We start from the raw sequence: 25,937 nt of genomic DNA on the forward strand, positions 1-25,937 counted from the left end.
AGGCGGGCATTAGCGAGGCCTTCCGGGAACCTTACCCCCGCCCCTACTCTAGGCTCCGCCCCTCGGCCCGAGATTTCCTCACTGCGCATGTCAGACGCGCTTTTTCCTCCCCCCCCCCCCCCTCCCCCAGTCAGCAACGGGCTGTGAGGCGGCGGTGGTAGCAGCGGCGGCGGCGGCAGCGAAAGGGGCGGAGAAGAAGGAGCACGGCGGGAGAAGGCCTGAGCCGCGCGTATTTGGGGGCCGTGGCATTCTCACCGCGCCAGTGGTAGTGGCAGCTACCGCTGCATCTGTAGCAGCAGGTTTGTGTGAAGGTGATGTGTAGACGCGGGGCCGCTAGCCCTTGGGGGCACTAGAGGTAACTGTGGGGCCTAGCGAGGGCCGAGGAACCTCGGTCTCGCTTAACAAAGAGTCGGAGAAGCCTCCGGGCCCAGGGAATCGGGAGTGGGACGGAAGTGTAGTCTGAAGCCTCGAGGGATGCTTCAGATCGGCGTCGCCCACCCACGGCTCCCCCCCCCCCCCCTCCCCGCTAGCCTTAGCGAGACCCACTTGGCTGCTTTCCCGAGGCGGCGCCTTGCTGAGCTGGGGGAAAGAATTTGCGGGACGTCGGGTTTGGAGGCAGGGACGGCCACCAGGAGGATTCTGACCCAAGTGGGCAATAGTTGGTAGTACATGTTGACAAATCAGAAGACTATAAAAAGACCATGATCTTTATAAAACCGTGAGTAGATCCCTGATTATCATCACCATAGTTACAAACTTTTTTTTTTTTTTTTGCGGCCTTCTTGAGAATCTGATACGAGCAAATAATTTATATGGATTACAAGTGCACGTTCTAAAAACTTAAGGAAAGGCTGTCATTTTGGTCAGAAAGCTCTCTTATCATTTACCTGAGCTTTCTCTCTTTGCCCTCCCTCTTTTAGGCTACCAGGCAGTAGTTTATGGCTTCCCTGTATGTTACTTTGGTAAAGGGTATTTCTGTGTCCTCCCTCATATTCAGATTCTAACAGACAGGGACTAGATCTTAACTTACTGTAAATTTATTAGAGCTCAGTCCAGTTCTGGGAGGTAAGAATTGAGCAGTAAGTATTTAGTTCAAAACATTCTTTTTAAGACTTTCAGCAGTGAAAAAAAGGTGTTTTCCTGTAACTCGAAACAGCACTATATAACCTAATGCATCCAAAAAGTATGTTTATTGATGTCTACTGTGTGCTTATTCCCTAGCACTGTTTTATTTAGGTATATATCTAGGATAAGTGTCTGGCTGTCCTGTGCCTTCATAAAACTTAACTCTGTAAAGCGAGGTAGAGAGACAGATGTATATTGTTAGGTGCCTAAAGGGAGAAAAAAAAAATAAATTGGAAAGGAGGATCAGATGATGTTGCAATTTGCAATAGAGTGGTAAAGGAAGTCATTTTAGACAAGCTGATACTTAGACTGGAAGGAGGTGAGGAGGGACTGAGCCCTGGAAGCATGGAAGAGAGGAATGTTTCAAGCAAGCAAAAAGACCTTGAAGAGAACAAAAATGTTACAATAGGGGACCAATGTGCTTGGAGCAGAAGCAAAGGAGGACATACATAGTAGCAGATAAGATGAGGGAAGAAGAGAGATGAAGTGGTCAGCATTTAGGACACCTTTTATGCTATTATGAAGGTTTCAACTTCAAGATGTAAAAGATGAGAACCATTTGAACAGAGGGATGATAAATTTTGACTTATATTGTAATAATGTAGTGTAATTCATGGAGGAATATGGTTCTTCAGATTTGTGTTGTTACATTCATAGTTATCAGCTCTTAGTTCCAGTCAACTAACAGGAAATGATACTTCTAACATTACCAGCAATTATTTATATTGTTTTTGGTTTTAAAGATACTGTTTATTTATTTATTTTTGTTCTGGTCCTGGGGCTTGAACTCGGGGGCCTGGGCACTGTCTTGGCATTTTCTGCTTAAGGCTAGTGCTCTTAACACTTTAACCACAGCTCACTTCCAGCTTTTTAGTGGTTAATTGAAGATAAGAGTCTCACAGACTTTCCTGCCCAGGCTGACTGAACCAGATTACAGGCATGAGCCATCAGTGCCTGGTTCTTTTTGCCACACTATTTTCTTCTTTCTTTCTTTTTATTTGTGCTAGTAGTGGAGCTTGAACTCAGGGCCTCACACTCTTAGTTGACTTTTTCTTTTTTTTTTTTTTTTTGGGTCCGGTCGTGGGGCCTGAACTCTGGGCCTGGGCGCTGTCCCTCAGCTCTTCAGCTGTAGACTAGCGCTCTACCACTTGAGCCTCAGTCCCACTTCCAGCTTTTTCTGCTTATGTGGTGCTGAGGAATGGAACCTAGGTCCTCATGCATGCAAGGCAAGCACTCTACCACTGAGTCACCTTCCCAGCCCCCTAGTTGACTTTTTTGCTCAAGGCTGGGACTCTCCATACTTCTGCTTCTGGCTTTTTTTTTTTGACTGTCATAGGGCTTGAACTCTGGGCCTGGGTGCTGTCAGCTCAAGGCTCTACTACTTCAGCCACAGTACCACAGTGACAGTTTTCTGGTGGTTAATTGGATATGAGTCTCACAGACTTTTCTGCCCAGGCTGGCTTTGAACCACAGTCCTCAGATCTCAGCCACCTGAGTAGCTAGGATTATAGGCTTGAGTCACCAACACCCACCTTGCATCTGGCTTTTTGGTGGTAATTGGAAATAAGTGTTTTATGGCTGGCTTTGAATTGTCATCCTCAGATCTCAGCCTCTTTCGTGGGTAGGATTATGGGTATGAGCTACAAATGCTCGGCGTCACTATTATTTTAGGTTCATTGTCTACATGTATATCACACAATTTTTCCAGCACAACAGAAATTTTTGGAATAGTAGAGTTGTGTGGGTTGTTACCTGTCAAATGTCAAGTCACATTCACCTCAGAGAGAGGCCTTCAGTAGCTTCTTATATGCTTGATTTCCTTTCACAGCACTTTTCTACCTGAAATTAAATGCTTTGATTGTTGTTGTTGTTTTCTCCTCTGACCATATTGTAGCCTGAAGGTTGTTATACTCCCTGAAGGCCATGTCTGATTCCATTACTATATCCTTAGAGCCAAGAACAGTCTCTTAACACAAAATAAGAACCCAGTTTAATTAGTGATCGCTGTAGTAGTTATATGGAGGTTAGATAACTTATTAGGAAAATTATCATGGTAGTAGAGATGAAGATGGGAAGAAGAGTATATGTGAGAGACAACTCTCATAGTACTTGACCTTCAACAGAAGAAACTGGCTATTTGTCAATACGAAACAATGGATGTTATTAAAATTCCAATTATTCTCTTTAAAGCAACTGCTCATTAAAATTTATGGTTCTATATTATAGCTAATTCTTTATAAATTAAGTATATATTTATTGGTGGTACTGGAGATTGAATTAAAGCCTCACACTTGCTACGCAGCGCTCTACCACTTTAATCATGCCCTCAGTTGAGTGCTACTTTTTAAAGAATTATTATTGGGGTTAGAGGCATGGCTCAGTTGGTAGAATACCAGCCAATGAGCAAAATGGCAGGTATTTGAAACAAAAAAAGAAAATTATTTGCAGTTTTGGGGACCAAATCAAGAGCCTGCACAGTTGTGCAAGTATCCATCACTGATCTACATCCTCAGCCCTTAAAAAAGGAATCCTAAGAGAATAAAAGACCTGATTTTCCTGTGCTTGCATTTCAGAGTAGATTGAGGCCTAGGTAGACATTGTTGCTCTCATAAATTAAATAAAATATCCATCTAAAAATTATATTCAAATAGAATTTTGATTTTTACGTTTTGTAGCCTTTTTTTAATTATAAAACATGCTCGGTAAAATATTAACCATTTTCAAGTATACAGCCAGTGGTATTAAGCATATATATACACTGTTTTCCTATTATCATTATTATCTAGCCATAGAACTGGTAAAACTGAAACTCTACCTATTAAATAATATCAACCCATTAACACTTCTAGCCCCTAGCAATCACTGTTCTACCAGTTTACTTTCTGTCTTTAAATCCAGCTACTGAAGATCCCTCGTATAAGTGGAATCGTATAATTTGTCCTTTTGTAACTGGCTTACTTCACTAAAAGCATAATGTCCTCAAGGATCATCCATGTTGTAGCATGTTAGGATTTTCTTTTTCCTTGGGACTAACCCAGTACTTTACATATCTTAGATATAGGCACTTGGCTATATCTCTCCCCTAACCCCCCACTTTTTTTTTTGTCTGTCATGAGGCTTGAACGCTGGGCTTCAGTACTGTCCCTGCACTCTTCAGCTCAAGGTGAGCGCTCTACCGCTTGAGCAACAGGGCCACTTCCAATTTTCTAGTGGTTTTATTGGAGATAAGTCTCACAGACTTTGCTGCCAGGGCTGGCTTTGAACCATGATCCTCAGATCTCAGTCTCCTGAGTAGCTAGGATTACAAGTGTGAGCCACCAGCGCCCGCCCCTCTCCCCTTTTTAAACTAAAATTCCATTATATGTATGTTGTATTTATTTTGTTACATGTTATACATATCTATAGCTATGTCACTCATTGTTTAGCCATTCATCTGTCAGTGTTCTTTATCTTTTGGTTATGATGATTAATGTGTGAACAATTACCTGCTCATCTACCTACTTTCACTTTTTTGGATATATATTCTGAAGTTGGATTGTTGCATTATATGGTAATTAGAAATGATTTTTTGAAAACCCACTACACTATTTTCCACATCTACTTAACTATTTTACATTCCTACCAGTATTCTAAACTGTCTGTTCATCTTGGCCATAGCTATTTTTTTTTTGTCCGGTCGTGGGGCCTGAACTCTGGGCCTGGGCGCTGTCCCTCAGCTCTTTAGCTCAAGGCAAGCACTCTGTCACTTGAGCCACAGCGCCACTTCTGGCTTTTTTCTTTTTGCTTATGTGGTGATTAACCCAGGGCCTCAGGCATGCAAGGCAAGCGCTCTACCACTGAGCCACCTTCCCAGCCCCACCAAAGCTATTTTCTGTTCTTTTGTTTCTCGCGGTAAATAGACACATCATACGTGTCTATTTATAAAATATAAATGTAGGGCTGGGAAGGTGGCTCAGTGGTAGAGCACTTGCCTTGCATGCATGAGGTGCTGGGTTCTATTACTTAACACCACATAAGCAAAAAGAAAAAAGCCGGAAGTGGCGCTGTGGCTCAAGTGGTAGAGTGCTAGCCTTGAGCTAAAGAGCTGAGGGACAGTGCCCAGGCCCAGAGTTCAGGCCCCATGACCGGACCCAAAAAAAAAACCAATATAAATGTAGCTGGGCCTCGTGGCTCAAGTCTATAATCGTAGCTATTCAGGAGGTTGAGATCTGAGGATCTTGGTTCCAAGCCAGGCCTGGCAGAAAAGTCCCCATGAGACTCTTACCTCTAATTAACCACGCAAAAACCAGAAGTGGCACTGTGGTTCAAGTGGTAGAGTTCTAGCCTTAAGTACAGAGAGGCCAGAGACAGCACCAAGGCCCTGAGTTCAAGCCCCATAACCGACAAAAAAAAAAAAAGTATGTGTATATATGTTTAGTTGGTCAGCTGGATTCTTGTTTTTCTTTTCATTTGGTTTTATTCTTTTCAATTGGTATTTTCATCTGGGTTCACCCAAAGCTTCACATTTATTTGTTCTACTATGGAGCTAAGTTCCTGTCTCTAGGTACTTCCCATTTTGATAATCAGGAGCCAGTGAAACATGCCTTAAAGACATCAGACCTTGGCCACATCCCTGTCATAGAATTTCTTCACAGTCTTGACGTCTACAGTGAATACAAATAAGATGTTGTCTTCTGTGTTTCTTGTGGCAGGTTGGTCAGGGAGAACTTGGTAATGACATGGTGGTCAGGCATGTTTCTCTTGTGAGTACTCTTCTGAAGATATGTGTGCTAACTCTAGAGTTTCAGTGTCTGGAGAGATGACATACAGATGTGTGTGTGTGTGTGTGTGTGTGTGTATGTATGTATTTTTATACATACACATTTTGTGGCTCTGGACACTTTTTAACACTGCATTGTCCTTCAGAGTTTTTGCTTTGCTTCAGCTTTGGAAGGAGCAAAAGCTTCCTTCTTTGCTTTTAGGAGTATTATATTAGTGGAAAGCTATTATTTGTTTTTTGTTTTTGCTCAACGCTAGCACTCTGCCACCAGGAGCCACAGCTCCACTTCTAGTTTTGGGGTAGTTAATTGGGGATAAGAATCTCTAGCTCTCCTACAGGGCTGGCACAAGTAGCTAGGATTAGCTAGGATTATAGGCATGAGCCTTAGTACCTGCCTATTTGTTTGTTTTTAATAGTTGCTATCCTAATGAATGTGAAACTGTATCAGGTTTTTTGTTCTTTTTGTTTGTTTGTTTTCCCCCATTCCTGGGGCTTGAACACCAGGCCTAGGTACTGTCCTTGAGGTTCTTTTAGTGTAGGCTAGTGCTCTTCCACTTGAGCTATAGCACAATTTCCTGCTTTTTCTGAGTGGTTTATTGGAGTTAAGAGTCTCACAGAACAGACTTTCTTGCCCAGGCTGGCTTTGAACCTTGATCCTCAGATCTTACCCTCCTGAGTAGCTAGGATAACAGGCAAGAGCCACCAGTGCCCAGCCTCAACTTGGTTTTTATTTGTGTTTCCTTAATTATTAATGATCTATGGCATCTTTTTACATGTGCTTATTGGCTATTTGTATGTCTTTGGAGAAGTATATTAGTTCTTAACCCATCTTAAACTGAACTTGTTGAGTCTGTTTTTTTTTAATGAGATCTTAGAAGTTCACTAGGATATGCAGGAAATCATGTGATAAACACCTATGTCCCAAGCTATTGAGTGATTCCATTTGTCATAAGTCTGTTTTTATGAAAGTAGAGGTGAGGTATCAAAGTTATTTAATATGAGTTTTCCAGCTTGCTAGAAAAGATGGAGTACCAGCTGTATTAATTACAATCTGAAAGAAAGCTTTCTGTTGTGTGTACCAAAAGAAAAAGAGTTTTGAATAGACCAACAAAAATAGTAGGACTATAGTTACCTTTTAAATATCCTTATTATATTTTGACCTACTAGGTATGTAAGGGATGTCTATTCAAACAATGTTTAGAAAATGCAAATTATTAGCCTATGAAGAGGTCTATAGATCTTCTCTCCTTTCCTCCTTCCACTTTTCGTCATACCACTAATAGAAATTAGAGTGGTTATCTGGCTTAGTCTGTCAGCTATAATCCCTCACACTTTGGTGATGGTCAAGGTTCACCAGCCTTATACATGTTTTTGTTTTGTTTTGGTCGGTTGTAGGTCTTGAACTCTGGGCCTGGACACTGTCTCTCAGCTCTTCAGCTCAAGGCTAATGCCACGGCACTGCTTCTGGCTTTTTCTGTTTATGTGGTATTGAGGAATCGAACCCTCATGCATGCAAGGCAAGCACTCTACCACTGAGCCACCTTCCCAGCCCCTTATACATTTTTTTTTTTTTTTGTCGGTCATGAGGCTTGAACTCTGGGCCTGGGCGCTGTCCCTGCACTCTTCAGCTCAAGGGGAGCGCTCTACCACTTAAGCCACAGCGTCACTTACGGTTTTCTAGTATTTTATTGGAGATAAGAGTCTCACGTATGGTCCTGCCCAGGCTGGCTTTGAACCGTGATCCTCAGATCTCAGCCTCCTGAGTAGCTAGGATAACAGGCGTGAGCCAACCGGCACTGGCTACATGTTTTAAAAATAGGAAAAACTAATCAAGAGAGTTAAGGGTGATTTAACAGGAAGTGTAGATAGTTCAGTAACAAGATTTATAATAATGGACAGGCTTAGTTGTTTGGATGCATATTTATTCACTCAAAAAAATGTTTTTCAAATGTTAGGGATCCATCCAAGGGTCTTGCACAGGTGCTCTACCTTGAGCTACATCCCTAGTCCCTCATTCCACATTTTTTTAGTATTACACAAGAAAACACTGGTGGATGAGATAGGGAAGTTCTTGCCTTTATGGAACTCACATTCTAATTAGTAAGCTGTATAGAATCCACTATTGTTTATTCTTGCAAGAGGCAAGTGATTGGGGGAAATAGTATTGTGTTCTGAATTAGCTAGTAAACTGATTGCTTTTGCATGTTGCTGAATCTGAAAGGCAGTAAGCAACTTTCATCTGTAGAAAGCCAGATTACCTGCTTATTTGTAGCAGAAGTAAGTTTTTTATTTATTTAGATATATTGGGGTGGTTTGAACTTAAGGCCTCAGAAGTTTTGTTTTGTTTTGTTTTCATTTTTATTTTTGTGTGACATAGGGCTTGAACTCAGGGCCTAGATGTTACTCCTGAGCTTCTTGTGCTCAGGCTTCTTTTGCTCTACCACCTGAGCCACATTAGGCTTTCTTAGTAGTTTTTTAGGGATGAGAATCTCATGGACTTAATTGCCCAGCCTGGCTTTGAACCAGATCATTAGATCTCAGCCTCCATGAGCCACTGGAACCTGGCTAGAAGTTGCATTTAAAAACTTTTTATTTTTTTTTATTTTTTTGGGGTCCAGTCGTGGGGCCTGAACTCTGGGCCTGGGTGCTGTCCCTCAGCTCTTCAGCTCAAGGCTAGTGCTCTACCACTTGAGCCACAGTGCCACTTCTGGCTTTTTTCATTTTTGCTTATGTGGTGCTGAGGAATCGAACCCAGGGCCTCATGCATGCAAGGCAAGTGCTCTACCACTGAGCCACCTTCCCAGCCATTTAAAAACTTTTTATCTTCAAGAATTTGTACAATGGAGTTGCAGAAGTTGCATTTTAAAATTAAGTATATGATTTGCTTGCTGTATAGTTTGAGCTCTTTGATTATATAGTGGGTCTAATTTATATCTCTATTATCTCCTTCCCACCAAGTCTGAGAAAAGAGTTATTTTACTCCTCTTATTAAAAGCTTTTAGGGCTGGGAAGGTGGCTCAGTGGTAGAGCGCTTGCCTTGCATGCCTGAGGCACTGGGTTCCATTCCTTAGCACCACATAAGCAAAAAGAAAAAAAGCCAGAAGTGGCGCTATGGCTCAAGTGGTAGAGTGCAAGCCTTGAGCTGAAGAGCTGAGGGACAGCGCCCAGGCCCAGAGTTCAGGCCCCAAGACTGGACCAAAAAATAAATAAATAAAATAAATAAATAAAAGCTTTTGATCTTGTCTCTTTAGGTCTCAGGAACTCATTCTTATGACTTCTTTCTCTGTTTGTACAATTTTTCCAGATCTTTTGATGTTTCTTCTTTGGCATATGAACATGTTTATATTTTTTTCCTTACAAAGTAAATATTATACTTGAGAAAATTTTCTTGATGATCAATAGAAACAGCCTACAAAATCTTTATTTCTTGATCCTAACCACACTTTATACCAAACTGATGACTCCTGGTTGCATTTTTTCTTTTCAAACCTTGTGCATGCTAGGCACTCTGTCACTGAATTATATCCATCATCAGCCATTCTTTGCATGTTCAGTGGGGCTTTTTAGTTTTTATCTTAACCTGGCTTCTTGTTATAGTTTTTGACATTAACATTTCTTCTTTGTCATCCTGTGTTATACTGTTCTTCCTATTCCTTTTTGGAATTTCATGAAGTCATCGCCTGTTCCCAGATACTGATATATCCTAGGATTTCTCTTGCCTCTTGTTCTCTGTGCCCTCTACAGATACTTCATTCAGCTCTCTAGCTTTGATTTAGAGAGAATAGACCCATTCTCTGTAGTTCTAGACACTGTCTGACATTTCTCCTTAATGCTCTCATAAACACATCGTGCCTCTTGCCTCCTTTACCAGACTTCTTAGCAATTTCCATCTCTGTTGATCACACCATCACTGTTCACCGAGTTTTTAAAGCAGAAGTCTCTAGACATGTTGTTTATGATCCTTCAACAATGTTCATGTAAAAGAAGTTTTCTGAATTCTTTCCACTTTGGCTTGAAAGTCCGTTATAAACATTTTTGTATTTCTTCTAATAATAAACACCACAAAAAAGAAAAAAGTGAAGACCAAATAACTGCTATTAAAATTTTAATTGTTCTCCAACTATATATAACACTGCTTGAACATAAATAAAATCACCTTGCTGAATGCCCTTTTTCTTTTAATTAGTGTTTAACAGTTATTTCCAGAATTGTAAATAATAATTAAAATTTTGAAAAATTGGGTTTCGTTGACTAAAAATTGTATTTTAAAAATTGATACTAGCTAGGTATTGGTGGTTCATGTCTGTGATCCTAGCTACCTAATTAGGAGAGTCAAGGTTCACAGTCAGCCTGGGCAGAAAATTCTTTGACATTCTATCTCCAATTCTTTGAGACTAGAAGCATGGCTCATGTTGTAGAATGCCAGTCACAATCAAAAATGCCTAGCAAGTGCCATAGGCCCTCTTTTGAGATCAAGTCTCAGTTCTGGCACCAAAACAACATATATACACACACATGCACGCACATAAACCAAACAAATGATAGTAAGGAATAAAGGGTACCTACCCAGAAATAGCTTTGTAGTATTATATGAAGAAATTTGAAACTAAAATAACATAGATCTTTAGTGTTGTTTTTAAATATTGTGTACATATGTATACATGCATAAAAAATAACAATATACCTGGGCACTGTGGCTCATGCCTGTAATCCTAGCTACTCAGGAGGATGAGATCTGAGGATTGCAGTTCAAAGTCAGCCCAGGCAGGAAAATCTTTTGAGACTCCTATCTCCAATTAACCACCAGAAGTGGAGCTGTGGCTCAGAGTGGTAGAGTGCTAACCTTGAGCAGAAAAGCTCAGGGACAGCACCCAGGCCCTGAGTTTAAGCCCCAGGATTGGGAATAAAAAAATAATAGTAACAGGATATAACAAAACTACAGGTGACTAGATGCCAGTAGCACACACCTGTAATCCCAACTACCTAGAAGGCTAAAGGATCCAGGTTTAGAGCAAGCCTAGGCTGACAAATCCAATTAACCAGGGGAAAAAAAGCTGTACATGGAGATACGGCTCAAGTGCTAAAAGAAAAAAGTCAAGTGCGTACAGAACACCTGAGTTGAAACCCCAGTACTAGTACTAACACGCATGCACGAATCGAACCAAACAGAACACATCCTGCATGTGTTCTTTAAAAAAAAAAAAAGCCTGGTGCCGGTGGCTCACACCTATAATCCTAGCTGCTCAGTAGGCTGAGATCTGAGGATCATGGTTCAAAGCCAGCCCCAGTCCATGAGACTCTTATTTCCAATAAACCACCAGAAAACTGGAAGTGGCACTGTGGCTCCAGTGGTACAGTGCTTGCCTTGAGCTGAAATGCTGAGGGATAGCATCCAGGCCCCAGAGTTCAAGTCCCACAACCAACAAAGGAAGCTAGGAATGTCCCTTAGTGGTAGAGTGCTTGCCTAGCATGCATGAAACCCTGGGTTCGGTTCTCAGTACCACATAAACAGAAAAAGAAGTGGTGGTGTGGCTCAAGTGGTAGAGTGCTAGCCTTGAGCAAAAGAAGCTCAGGGACAGTGCCCTTGCCCTGAATTCAAGCCCCAGGATAGGCAGAAAAAAAGGGAAAGGGGGCAAAACTAATCCTTGGGATTGGTTGAAGAGGTGGCTCAGGCAATAGGGTGCTAGCCAGTTAGGGAAAACATTAGGTACTGAGTTCAAGTCCCAGTCTTGGACCTAAGAAAAAGGATACAATTTGTAAGCTAGTTTTGTTGGTATTTATAAAGAAATTTGGGGAATTTATTTATAATCCCTAATCATAAGCCAGCTGAATACTTGAAGGCACTGTATCACTGAATTGTTTCTTTATGGATACTCTTCTAATGGGCAGTTGCTCAATAGATGCATGGCTCATAAGTTCTCTTGAGAGACACCTACATAAATACTATCTTTAAATAACTTGTCCTTTAACTTTAGATTTTTTGATTCTTCTATCTGTTATTACCCAGAAGGTAGTTATTTGGGATAATCTGCTAATGGCATCTCAGTCTTTGTTACAGTAAACATTATAACTCATTATAACCTCAATAAGCTGTTGGTTAGTAATCAAATCCTTTTGAAGAGGATGATATTAAATACCACATTCTTCTTTAGTTTGAGGTAAAATTAATGTTTATTCAGTATTGTACAAAACAATCATTTGGTTGAAGTTATTTGATATATCTGAAGGCCAATATTATGGTTTTTTGTTTTTGTTTGGTGGTGCTGGGTATTGTACCTTAGGTTTTGTACATACTGGGCAAATGCTTTACCAACTAAGGTAATACTTCTGGCCTTACTGTTACAGTTTTCATTGAGAAGCAGATGTTTCAAATAGAATTGTAGGTAGAGATTGAAAGAAGCATAAAAGTCTTCATAACATTAGATTTATATTCATGCATTTTGTCCCAAACAGATCAGTTACTGGCACAATGAACTGGAATAAAGGTGGTCCAGGCACTAAACGGGGATTTGGTTTTGGAGGTTTTGCTATCAGTGCTGGGAAGAAAGAGGAACCCAAACTCCCACAACAGTCCCACAGTGCCTTTGGGGCAACTAGCTCTTCTTCTGGATTTGGAAAGTCAGCTCCACCACAGCTTCCTTCTTTCTACAAAATTGGATCTAAGCGGGCCAACTTTGATGAAGAAAATGCGTAAGTGTAATTCCTCATGAGTTAGCAGAAGTGGACCTTTGACTTATTCAATCCATCCATTGGTGTTGAGGCAAAGAAACAAAATAATACATTGGTTTTTCTCAGTTGTGTCATTCCTAATAAGTTACTTATTTGTAAGAAATATAATAGTTATGTGCTCCTTGAACCTTTTTTTCATTTCCTGAGTCATACTGAAAGTGTATGGTTGCAATATTTGCGGCCATTGATACTTAAATACTACTTTTAGTGGTCTTTGATACAGTCTTTTATTGATACCATATAATTTTTTTTTAATTTTACTTTATTTTTTGCTGGGCCTGGGGCATGAACTCAGGGCTTGGGCACTGTCCTTAGCCTCTTTGTGCTCTAGGATAGCACTCTACCACTTGAGCCACAGCACCACTTCTGGCTTTTTCTGACGATAAGAGTCTCACAGACTTTGCTTCCCCAGGATGACTTCAAACTGTGATACTGAGACCTCAGCTTCCTGAGTACCTAGGATTACAAGTGTGGGCCACTGGCACTAGGCTCATATAATTTTTTCATAAGCATATACAACTGTAAGAATTGGTAGGAATAGTTTATCTTGACATCTACGTTTTAAAATTTATTATGTTGTAACATCTTTAAAAAGTTGAAAATTTGAATTTTTTTTCTGTAGTTCTCAGAAAACAGTAATTTATAATTTTTTTATTTTACTTGTCAAATAAGGCGATGCTAATAAACAGCTGGGGTTTGGTTAAGTTTAGCTCTAGGTTTTATTTATTTATTTATTTTCTAGAACTTGATAGCCCAAGCTATCTTCAAGTCATGATCCTCCTTTACCAGCCTCTTGAGTCCTGGGATTGCCTACATGTTCAGTTATTTATTTTTGCTTTTTTCCCCCAATTTTTTTTTTTAAAAATTTTATTTTACCGTAAAGATACTGTACAGAGGGGTTATAGTTACATGAGTAAGGTAATGAATACATTTCTTGTCTAGCATTGTTAACTCCATGTTCAGTTTTGAACTCTAATTTCTTTTTTTTCTTTTTTTTTTTTTTGGGGGGTCCGGTCCTGGGGCCTGAACTCTGGGCCTGGGAGCTGTCCCTCAGCTCTTCAGCTCAAGGCTAGCACTCTACCACTTGAGCCACAGCGTCACTTCCGGCTTTTTTTCTTTTTGCTTACGTGGTGCTGGGAAATCAAACCCAGGGCCTTATGCATTCAAGGCAAGCGTGCTCTACCACTGAGCCACCTTCCCAGCCCCTTGAACTCTTAATTTCTATAGATTATTTCTCTATTAAATCTGAAGAACACTCCCCTTTCCTCCCTCCTCCTCCATTCCCCTCCCCCGCGCCCCCCAGGTCTGTGTGTGTGTGTGTACATGCTCCTATACTGACACTCAGGTCCTAGGTGCTGTCTTTTTAGTTGTTTTTTTTTTTTTTGGGGAGGGGGGGTCCGGTCATGGAGCCTGAACTCTGGGCCTGGGCACTGTCCCTCAGCTCTTCAGCTCAAGGCTAGCACTCTACCACTTGAGCCACAGCGCCACTTCTATCTTTTTTCTTTTTGCTTATGTGGTGCTGAGGAGTCGAACCCAGGGCCTCAGGCATGAGCCACCTTCTCAGACCCTCTTTTTAGTTTTTTTATCAAGGTTGGGCTACACCTCCATTTCTGGCTTTTTTTTTTGGGGGGGGGGGGTCCGGTCGTGGGGCCTGAACTCTGAGCCTGTGCACTGTCCCTCAGCTCTTCAGCTCAAGGCTAGCGCTCTACCACTTGAGCCACAGCGCCACTTCCGGCTTTTTTCTTTTTGCTTAAGTGGTGCTGAGGAATTGAACCCAGGGCCTCGAGCATGCAAGGTAAGCGCTCTACCACTGAGCCACCTTCCCAGCCCTTTTTTTTTTAATGGTTAGAGATAGATAAGAGTCTCATTGACTTTTCTACCTGGGCTGGCTTCAAACTTCAACCTTAAGTCTCAGCCTCCTGAGGAACTAGAATTATAAGAATGGTGCCTGGCAAGAATTTTTTTTTTTTTTGGTCGGATGTGGAGCCTGAACTCTGGGCCTGGGTGTTTTCCCTCAGCTCTTCAGCTCAAGGTTAGCACTCTACCACTTGAGCCACAGCACCACTTCCAGTTTTTTCTGCTTATGTGATGCTGAAGGACTCAAACCCAGGGCCTCGTGCATGCAAAGCAAGCCCTCTACCGCTGAGCCACCTTCCCAGCCCCATAGATCTAAAAATTAAAAAATAAAAATAAAACTGTCCTAGAGTTTACAACTTTTCTACCTAGGTGCTGGACTCCATGCCAACTCCACAATAGCATTTTAGAAAGCCTAATACATTATTCAGAAATTAAATATAAAATTATCCTAGCAAACCTCTAACCAATTGAGGATATTTTTCATTAGTTAGACTTACTGGATAAGTGAGTGTATATTATTGTATTTGTTTATATATGACATATATTAACACGCATAGATGCCATTGTTACATGTAGTGTTTATCTGTCTATAAACTTGACAGTGCTGGTGTTTGAACTCAAGGCCTTGTGCTTGCTAGGTAGGAACTCTACCAGTTGAATCATGATTAGTAAGTGAGTCCTTAGCCAAAGATTTGAAAGTCTCTAATTTGATTTGCATAGTACTCTCTTAATAATAAGATATACAGGGGCTGGGAAGTTGGTCAGTGGTAGAGTGCTTGCCTTGCATGCATGAGGCCCTGGGTTTGATTCCTCAGCACCACATAAGCAGAAAAAGCCAGAAGTGGCTCTGTGGCTCAAGCGGTAGGGTGCTAGCCTTGAGCTGAAGAGCTGAGGGAAAGCGCCCAGGCCCAGAGTTCAGGCCCCACGACCAACCAAAAAAAAAAAAAAGAGAAGAAGAAGAAGAAAATAATAGGGGCTGGGAAGGTGGCTCAGTGGTAGAGCACTTGCCTTGCAATGCTTGAGGCCCTGGGTTCGATTCCCCAGCACCACATAAGCAAAAAGAAAAAAGCCGGAAGTGGCACTGTGGCTCAAGTGGTAGAGTGCTAGCCTTGAGCTGAAGAGCTGAGGGACAGCACCCAGGCCCAGAGTTCAGGCCCCACAACCGGACCCAAAAAAAAAAAAAGAAAATAATAAGATATACCATAATAAAAGTTCATGCTATGGGCTAGGAAGTTGGCTCAGTGATAGAGTGCTTGCTTGCATGCATGAGGCCCTGGGTTCGATTCCTCAGCACCCCATAAGCCGAAAAAGCCAGAAGTGGGGCTGTGGCTCAAGTGGTAGGGAGCTAGCCTTGAGCTGAAGAGCTGAGGGACAGAGCTCAGGCCCAGAGTTCAAGTCCCATGACTGACAAAAAACAAAAAAAATTTTATGCGAAATGAAGACTTTATTGTCTCTAAACTAAGTATTCACTTCACCAGTCAGCATTTTAATTTTTAGATACTTTGAAGATGAGGAAGAAGACTCCAGTAATGTTGATTTACCTTACATTCCTGCTGAAAACTCACCTACACGCCAGCAGTTCCATTCCAAGCCAGCAGATTCTGACAGTGATGATGATCCCTTGGAAGCATTCATGGCTGAAGTGGAGGCAAGTATCAACATTTGTTTCATTAAAATAGTTCAAAAATAGTGAACAAGGACTTCCTCCTCTTCCTCATTCCTGCCATTGGTTGCCTCCTTTGCTTTTTCAGAATTTTGTTCTCTACTTCTACTTGCCTGGGGACTGTCCCTGAGCTTCCTTTGCTTCCTTTTCTCCAGGCTAGCACTCTACCACTTGAGCCACAGCACTTATGGCTTAAGGATTTGAACCTAGGGCTTCATGCATGCTAGGCAAGCACTCTACCACTAGGCCACATTCCCAGCTTAAGGTTTTATATTTGTGAATGAAGCATTTTTGTTAATTTCTTCATGCATGATACATGAATTGCAGGTAAAATATCTGCAATATTGTGTAGTCCACATACAGACAAGTTTCTAAAACATTTGGATATTTGCTTGAAAAAAAAGTTAAGTACTTTGTTTATATCAAAATTCAATCAAGGGGAAGTGGCACTGTGGCTCAAGAGGTAGAGCATTTGCCTTGAGCTGAAGAGTGCAGGGACAGCACCCAAGCCCAGAGTTCAAGCTCTACGACCGACAAACATTTGATAAAATTCAATGAAAGGGTTGGGAATATGGCTCAAATAGTAGAATACTTGCTCGTAAGCAGAAGGTCCTTAGTTCAAACCTCTGTTTTATCAAAATGTAGTTGTTAAGGCAAACAATGAAAACTATTATGACAGATATTCCACTCTGCAAATTTTTTTCTTGAGTTTTTCCCCAGGCCAGCCTGGATTGTGATCCTCTTATTCACACCACCAATCTAGCTACAATGACAGGCACATGTCAACATGCCCAGATTACTGGTTGAGATGGTCTTGTTAACTTTTTTTCATACTAGCCTCAAACTGCAATCTATCTACTCAGCTGTGCCTGGATTAATCTGAAGACTTCTGTTTCCTCCTTTCCTCTTTCCTTCCTCTACCTATAGTAACACATGTCTATCATTTATTTGGACAGTTCTAGGTTTTGAATTCAGGTCCTTAACACCTGCCAGCCAAGCACTTTACCAATTGAAACATATCCCCAGCACTCTAAGCTTCAAAGTCTTGAAAGAAATTTTGCTCTCAGTTTTTTTTTAGTTCATATGATTCCATACAGCCTTTTTGTTTCAATAGGATCAGGCAGCTAGAGATATGAAGAGGTTGGAAGACAAGGACAAGGAAAGGAAAAATGTCAAGTAAGTAATTTTCTTCTTCAGAAAAGTTACCTGAAAATTGCTAAAGTATTGCAAAGACTATGTCACCAGTGTTTATAGGAAAAAAAAAATCAAAGTATATAAAAATGTCTTAAAGATTTCCCTTTATCTTGATTATCTGTGTAGGTATATAGATGGCAGAAGTCTATATTTGCAATAATTAAAAGGCATATTCTATTTGGTAGAATAATATTTGGTCTTCAATTATAAACAATTGTTTGGGAAACAAAATGAGTTACAAATGTGGGTTGGGGAGAAAATTTATTAAAGTTTGAGTTCATTGTCCTATTTTTCATCCTATGATTAAAATAAAAGATTAATATCTGTATGATTGTTTATGAGAAATAATGGTGATTATATAATATAAACTGTATTAGTAACTATAGGCAGAACTTTATTGCTTTATTTCTGGGAAAGACAAGCCCTTTTCTGAGCTAAATATATATAATATATATGTTTTGTTTTTTCTTTTCTTTTGTTTTTGATCGTGGGGCTTGAACTCTGGGCCAGGGCACTGTCCCTCAGCTCTTCAGCTCAAGGCTAGCACTCTACCTCTTGACCCACAGTGCCACTTCCGGTTTTCTGGGTGGTTTATTGGAGATAAGAGTCTCATGGACCTTCCTGCCTGGGCTGGCTTTGAACTGCGATCCTCAGATCTCAGCCTCCTGAGTAGCTAGGATTATAGACCTGAGCCACTGGTGCCCAGCTTGAGCTGAATATATTTTTAAAACTTTTCCTGACAGGCCTGGTTAGCTTTTTTCTCCCTCTGCTTGGCAGAATGAGTGCTTCAGGTTCTTCCCAAGATTCCTGTGTCATATGAAGTATCAACTTACAAACATATGCTTGTTGTATATGGGATCCTTCTTCCAGCTTCACTACATGGGTGGTGTTGCTGATGGCCTTAGAAATTGCATTTGTTCTGAGTCAGGTGGAAAGTGTTTGGAAAGAGATGCTTATAGGAGCTAAACAAGCAAATTTTGAGGAATGCAGGAGGTGTATTTTTCTTCTGTGTAAACTGCTTAGGAGTCTTACTTCCAGACTCTGAAAGGTGAAAATATAATTTTCCTTTCTATCTCCCCCTTCCCTCCCCTAGGCAGCTGATTTTGTCTGAATGCAATTACTCTAGAGATAGAAACTTTGGGAAATAATAAGAACATTGTATACCAAATGCGGGGTATTTTTTTTTCTCTTTAACAATACAACTGTGTTGTCTATCTTACCTTTATGAAGCAAGTTTTTACTCTTTATACTGATGATAGTTACTAATGTTTATATAGTTACCATATCATCCCATTAAAAAAAATGTGAAGTGTAGGTCATAGGGAAATCACACATATATGATGAGTGTACAGTTTACAGTGTGCTTATTTGCTGCTTTGTTATTGTTAGTGTTGAGAGTTCCTGTCCTGTATGGAATTCAACACTAATCTTCTGTAAGTATGGAGCTGGGTATGTGGAACATTTGCAGGGAAGTTTGTTTCTCCGCTTGTTTTTCCAGGGGTATTCGAGATGACATTGAAGAGGAAGATGACCAAGTGAGTTCCTATGCAGTATTTCTATCTTTTATTTTTACCCCACAAAGTCTATACTAGGGACAAGGTAGAGTTTGTCTTTACTAAAATGGCCATTATTGACATTCATCAGGGAATGTCCTTTTTACCTGTGGGACCAATTGGTAATATTTTAAAGATTGATGTGGCTTCCTCTCCATGTTAAAGATAGAACCTTTGATCATCTGACATCAAAGCAAATACAGCTTTATTCCGCTTACTTTTTAAAATCCAAAAGTGTCTATTCTGATAAATCTGTTGGTAGCCTCTAGCAGCATCTAAGTGCTACCTCTTTCTAAGGGCTCTGTTTGTCATTCTTGTATTTCATGGTGGAATGTTAATGACTGGTAGTTAGAATTTCCTTTTGCCATTGTTCACTTGTGGGATGGTAAGAGTCAGAGTGAGCAGTGTAGCCCTTTCAAGGTTTGTGACTTAATCACTGTCAGCTTCCAAACTTGGACTGGTAAAGCCAAAGTATGTGTTCTGTAGCCCCCAACCCACCCAGAAAAACTGGAGCAGACAGCTTTGTAAATTATTTACCAAACAAGTTAAATCATTGTGTAGTTCTAACTGCCTTGCTCATTTCTTCTGAGTACCATTATGGTAAAAGGAGTCTTCACTAGTGAAAGTCTTGTCTTGGTAGGTATTTATTTAAACTCATAAGGTCTTCCGGTATACTATGTGCACTAATTACAAGAAGAAAAATGTTCTTAGCTCGGCTTGGGAGTGAATGCATCCTTGTGCTTTCCTGCAGGAAGCTTACTTTCGGTACATGGCAGAAAACCCAACTGCTGGTGTGGTTCAAGAAGAGGAAGAAGACAATCTGGAATATGATAGTGATGGAAATCCAATTGCACCTTCCAAAAAAATTATCGATCCTCTTCCTCCCATTGATCATTCAGAGGTATGGTGTTTCTTGCTGAATTTGAGTCTTGTTTCCCTGAGTTTAATGTTTAGGTTTTCCCAATAGCTGAGTGCTTTTTCTACATATGTGAACTGTAGAAAGTAGAGGGTTTTGTTGTGTGTTTCCATACATACATACATACACACATACATAATGTACTTTGATCATATTCACTCCCTCTCTTACTCTTCCTTATTTGCCCTTCCTCAAGTACTCTTATGCCTCAGCCTTCTAGGTTCTAGAATTATAACAGTTGTGCACCACCATGTCCAGCTCACCAAAGTATCTTTGAATGCATCTAAGATGAAAATTTTGTTCATCTGTCCTTAAATCCTTCCTAAAAAGTAAGTTTACCCAGGCAAGGTGGCTCAGGCCTGTAATTCAAAGTACTCTGGTTGAGGAGGCAAAAATCTGTAGGATTGAGATTCCAGGGCAGACATTAGAGAGACCCCCCATCTTAAGAAATAAGACAGATGTAGGGGCTGGGAAGTTGGCTCAGTGGTAGAGCGCTCGCCTTGCATGCTTAAGGCCCTGGGTTCGATTCTTCAGCCACATAAGCAGGAAAAAAAAGCCGGAAGTGGTGCTGTGGCTCAAGTGGTAGAGCGCTAGCCTTGAGCTGAAGAGCTGAGAGACAGCGCCCAGGCCCAGAGTTCAGGCCCCACGACCGGACCCAAAAAAAATAAGACAGATGTGATGGCATGGCCTGTTGTCTCAGCTAGGTAGAAGGCATAGGTAGGAGGGTCAGTCACAGTCTGAGGCTGGCCCCAGACAAAAAGCAAGATCTTACCTGAAGAAATTACTAAAGCAGTAAGATTGAGGCTGTGGCTCAAGCTTTTGAGAGATTGTGGGCAAGCAGGAGATCCTGAGGTTAAACCCAGTACCACTAAAAAATATTTCCTTTAATAGACATTTTCATAGTATTAGAAAGATGCATTTAACCAAATTTGTATGTGGTAATGTTTTTACTGTAAGCTGTGGAACAAGCAGCAGAAATGACCACCTCTCTCTTTAGAGTTAAAAATACTTTCTCATGGTCAGATGTGGTGGTACATGGTTATAATCTCAGCACTTTTAAGAGGCTGAGGCCAGAGGATCAAGAGTTCAAGGCCAGATTAGGCTGCATTATCAACTGCTTATACAGTGTCTAAAACTGTTAGATTGGTTTTTTGTTTGTTTATTTTTGTTTTATTTTGGTTCTATGGAACAGTGTTTCACTGTGTAGCACCAGATTAGCCTCTAGCCCAGAATCCTGCCTCAGTCTCCAAAGTGCAGTGATTACTGGTATATACCACCAGATCTGCTTAGTCCCTTTTTTTTAAAAAAAACAAGTACAGAAATCTCCAGATAAGATATTGGAAATGTTTTTAAAATGCTAGTGAACCACTTAATCCAAAACATATTTAAATATTATTTGGTGGAATACCTTTTGTAGGATGTATGTACTCTGAAGTCTTTGGCATTGCAGATATTCCCTAGTCTGCTTCAAGGTTGTTATAATCTGACCTGTCCCTGAGGGTCTTATAGGAAGTCGGTTGGTGTTTAAGTTGAAAATAGGAAGAGGTATAGGTTGTAATTTTGGGAAGATTGTCAAGAGTAAATGAATTTATTCTTTCTAGCAGAAAAGGTTTTATTTTGTAATATTTGTAAACATTTTGCATTAAAATCAAACTTACAGGATTGACTCTTGAATTCTAGACTAACTTTGAATAATTGGACCTGCAGATTGACTACCCACCATTTGAAAAAAATTTTTACAATGAACACGAGGAGATAACCAACCTCACTCCACAGCAGCTAATAGATCTTCGGCACAAGCTCAACCTACGGGTAAGAATCAATATGCAAGTGTTTGAGTATTATTAATGTTAGTCTAGGTTTATTTTTTATTGCTCTCCTAAACCTGATAGCACTAGATTTCTTTTCTAATGATCCCTGAGCTATCTTTGCTAGAGTAACAGTCCCTGGGGCTTATGTGTCTTTATTTGATTGTTTTTTTAGTCTTCAGGTAAGATATTTTAGACTAGGATAGTTTTTGGTTTGTGTATTGTCAGATTTGTATGTTTTATGCTTAGAGGGTAAGGAGTAAAGCATAGCAATCTCTTCAGAAAGAAGAAACAATAGATAACATTTTTTAAATAATGTGATACTTCGCGAATTCTATGCAATGTTCTTTAAAAATAAATAATAGAAATTAATACCTTTTTTTTTCCCTGGGGCTTGAACTCAGGGCCTAGGCACTGGCCCTGAGCTGTTTTTGCTCAGGACTAGCACTCTGCCACTTTGAGTTACAGCACCACTTCCAGTTTTCTGAGACAGGAAGATTTAGGTTCAAGGCTAGCTTAGGCAAGGAAGTCAGCAACACTCTTTCTTAAATACAGGCTGAGTATGGTGGTACCTGCCTGTAATTCCAGCTTCTTTTGGGAGACAAAGGTAGAAGAATCAAAATTTGAGGCCTGTGCAGGCAAAAACGTGATACTTTATTTGAGAACTGCTAACAAAGAAGCCTAGAAGCATGGCTCAAGTGGCAGAGCCCTGGTACCACAAGAAAAAGGAGAGTACATTTTATTAATTTTTGTACTATCTGGTTATGCAAAGTAGAAGATCAGAACAATAGCTGATCAGTTCATCGAATAGTTCAATGGTTTTTATTTCTTGTGAGAAAACTTGTTTAGATTGGAGATTTTTGTAATCTTTTAAAATCAAATGACATAATTATACATGAGTTTTATAGATGAGTTGTTACACTGAAGTTTTGCCTTTTTAGTATATCCTTTTGGCTGCAAATGTATATTTTCACTTCATTTCAAGCTAAACTGCTAGATCTAGCAAGTATACTGTGCTTCAGATGCTGTTTATGTTGAAGTACAAGTCATACCTGGAGTTGTCTCTGTCTCTAGGTCTCTGGCGCTGCACCACCTAGACCAGGAAGTAGTTTTGCTCATTTTGGTTTTGATGAACAACTTATGCACCAAATTCGGAAGTCTGAGTATACACAGCCCACTCCAATACAGTGCCAGGTAAGTAAAACATAATGAAAGTAAAGGAAAGTACAGCAATATTCTGTATCTAGTTGACAAGTCAAAGCAGTAGAACAGAATTTAATGTAAAACTTCGGCTTAGTGTTCAACTTTTCCTTTAGTTAAGGTGGGATGAGAGAATACATATATGAAGTCCAAGAGTATTTTTTTTTTAATTTAAAAATGAAAGAGCATGCCGAGCACCAGTGGTTCACGCCTGTATTCCTAGCTACTCAGGTGGCTGAGAACTGAGGATTGCAGTTCAGAGCCAGCCCTGGCAGGAAAGTCCATGAAACTCCAATTAACCACTAAAAACCGGAAGTGGCGTTGTGGCTCCAGTGGTAGAGTGTTCATCTTGAGCTGAAGAGCTCAGGGACAGCACTCAGGCCCAGAGTTCAAGCCCAATAACCAACAAAATAAATAAATTAATTAAAGGGCATACATATAAATTATTTATTACAAGTTGCTAAATAGCTGAAAAATGTTCTTTCATATCTGCTAAGTACCTTGAAAATATGATATGAAAGTATTTTATGGCCTAAACCTAACAAAAAGATTCAGAATGCGCTATATCTATGCAAGATCTTTCTTGCTGAGTGTATGGCTCAAGAAGTAGAGTACTTGCCTAACTTGTGCAAGTCCCTTGGTTCAGTCCCTAATACTACCCAAAACAAAATGACCCCCAAGATTTGTACATGGTCAAACTTACCACTACCAGTGACTAGAATTTCTTTGTCTTTGACCTAAAAATTTTTGTTTATTACTGAACAAAGTGGTTTCTGATCTCCTATATTGATTTATTCCTATACAGAAGACGTGAATTTTCTTTGTATTGTCTATGCCTTCTCAAGGGGAGGACATTTAAAAATTTTTAGCAGCTCCTTTATAAATTGTTACAAATTTATAAAGTTGAAAAATGGAAATATTCATATCCTGGCCATGGTGACTGATCCACGTGAAGAGAATGGTGTTATTTCCTATAAATCAAGAAGCTATGAGAATGTCAGGTTTTCCTCTCTATTCATGGCTAGTATGTTTTTGTTCCATTGGAAGTGAATGTCATTAATAGTCACTTATACTTTCCTAGGGGGTCCTTCAGTCATTAGAATTAAAATTTAAACTGTATATACTTTCTATTTTCCATTAGGGTGTGCCTGTGGCATTAAGTGGTAGAGACATGATTGGTATCGCCAAAACAGGCAGTGGAAAAACTGCAGCCTTTATCTGGCCCATGTTGATTCACATAATGGACCAGAAGGAATTGGAACCAGGTGATGGGCCAATTGCAGTTATTGTTTGCCCTACTAGGGAGCTTTGCCAGCAGGTATGTACTTTGTATGTTGTATGCCCTTTTTCCATATGTGGGATAGGAAGGGACTAACTGCTAGTCAAGTGGGTAGAATGACAGGAAACTTTTGGGGGAATGGGCAGAGATATTGTGGGAACTGTTTATTATATTGTATACTCACAGGAATTTTTCTTGAGTGAATTCATTTTTCTTTGTAGAAAGATAATGAGGGGCTGGGAAGGTGGCTCAGTGGTAGAGCGCTTGCCTTGCATGCCTGAGGCCCTGGGTTCGATTCCTCAGCACCACATAAGCAAAATGAAAAAAAGCCGGAAGTGGCGCTGTGGCTCAAGTGGTAGAATGCTAGCCTTGAGCTGAAGAGCTGAGGGACAGCGCCCAGGCCCAGACTTCAGGCCCCACAACCGGACCCCCCCCCCCAAAAAAAAAAACAAGAATCTGTAGAAAGATAATGATAAAATCATGACGAGAAATAATAATTCCATGCAAAATTTTAGCCTAATAGAATGAATAAACATGGTTTAGCCATATTTCATCTTCTGTAGTATCATACCTTATGTTCATGCCTTTGGGATATGATAAGGTATTTGTTAGGTTTATACTTTGTTAATATGTTATTAACAACTTTATAGATCCATGCAGAATGCAAGAGGTTTGGGAAGGCATATAATCTTCGCTCAGTGGCAGTATATGGAGGAGGGAGCATGTGGGAACAGGCCAAGGCCCTTCAGGAAGGGGCAGAGATTGTTGTATGTACCCCGGTAAGTATGTCTTGTGTTTAAATGACTCCTTACTCTCTCAGTATGGAAAATAGTTTTGGAGAGAATCCCTTCTCCCCAAATGTAGTACATAAAACAGGGCTGGGAATACTCTAATGAATCACAGCTTCTGGTTTTGGTTTAAGAAAGATTGGTTGGCCAAAATAGCAATCCAGTAAGAGTATCTATGGTCATAGACATATACACTTGACCTTTATTTCAAATAGTTGGGTTTTTATTATTATTATTATTCTCGTAAAAATGGATCTGCAGTTTCTAAAGCATAAAGAATAGAAAGATATTCACAGTGTGGTTAGAACTGCCCAGAAGATTGTGTATGTAAAACCCATGAGTAAGGTTTCAAACCAGGTATTTCAGAATGTATTTTAAGAGTGGTTCTGGCCATCGAATGTAAACCACAAGTAATATAAAGGAAGAATTTAATAGAGTTTTCAAAATCTCTGTTTCTTGGACTGTGTAATATATGTAAATAAAGTTCAAGGATGTCAGACCAATATCTATTACTAAGATTAAAGAATTAGCACTTTTGCCAAGAGTTCAGCTTGAGAAAGTCTCTGTAAATGCCTTTAATTTTTACTTAATATTTACTTTGTGAATCTCATAGGGTCGACTAATTGATCATGTGAAGAAGAAAGCTACCAATCTTCAAAGAGTGTCTTACCTTGTGTTTGATGAAGCAGATCGAATGTTTGACATGGGATTCGGTATGCCTTGAATATATTTCTTCTGTCGTTATGATATTACTTTTTTTTTTTCAACTGTTCTAGACTTAACCAATTTCGTCAGCAAAGAAGTTAAAATATCACATAGTAGAGATACTGTTATAAGAATGTAATAAATGGGGCTGGGAAGGTGGCTCAGTGGTAGAGCGCTCGCCTTGCATGCTTGAGGCCCTGGATTCAATTCCTCAGCACCACATAAGCAGAAAAAAAAAAGCCAGAAGTGGTGCTGTGGCTAAAGTGGTAGAGTGCTAGCCTTGAGCTGAAGAGCTGAGGGACAGCACCCAGGCCCAGAATTCAGGCCCCACAACTGGACCCCCGTCCTCCCCCCCCCCCCA

The 25,937-nt window shown here is 40.3% G+C and overlaps 1 protein-coding gene across 5 annotated transcripts in view; it reads left to right on the forward strand.

The window, feature by feature from the left end:
- Window positions 1–12: 12 nt before the first annotated feature.
- The window catches only part of Ddx42 (DEAD-box helicase 42), a 35,430-nt gene continuing 9,505 nt past the window's right edge, over window positions 13–25,937 (forward strand). The window contains exons 1-11 of one of the 5 annotated variants that reach the window (XM_042672473.1): window positions 13–311; window positions 12,338–12,574; window positions 15,968–16,118; window positions 17,248–17,309; window positions 18,826–18,862; window positions 19,632–19,781; window positions 21,504–21,608; window positions 22,679–22,798; window positions 23,946–24,122; window positions 24,734–24,862; window positions 25,485–25,584. In XM_042672473.1, the coding sequence (XP_042528407.1) occupies window positions 12,354–12,574; window positions 15,968–16,118; window positions 17,248–17,309; window positions 18,826–18,862; window positions 19,632–19,781; window positions 21,504–21,608; window positions 22,679–22,798; window positions 23,946–24,122; window positions 24,734–24,862; window positions 25,485–25,584 (1,252 nt within the window). In that variant the 5' untranslated portion in view covers window positions 13–311; window positions 12,338–12,353. Of the gene's footprint in view, window positions 312–334; window positions 356–12,337; window positions 12,575–15,967; window positions 16,119–17,247; window positions 17,310–18,716; window positions 18,863–19,631; window positions 19,782–21,503; window positions 21,609–22,678; window positions 22,799–23,945; window positions 24,123–24,733; window positions 24,863–25,484; window positions 25,585–25,937 lie in introns of those variants that run through there. The other 4 variants (XM_042672464.1, XM_042672455.1, XM_042672480.1 and 1 more) reach the window with 4 other exon arrangements.

The sequence above is a fragment of the Dipodomys spectabilis genome, unplaced genomic scaffold (genome assembly GCF_019054845.1).
Source record: "Dipodomys spectabilis isolate Male_0828 unplaced genomic scaffold, ASM1905484v1 ptg000018l, whole genome shotgun sequence".
Lineage (NCBI taxonomy): Eukaryota > Metazoa > Chordata > Mammalia > Rodentia > Heteromyidae > Dipodomys > Dipodomys spectabilis.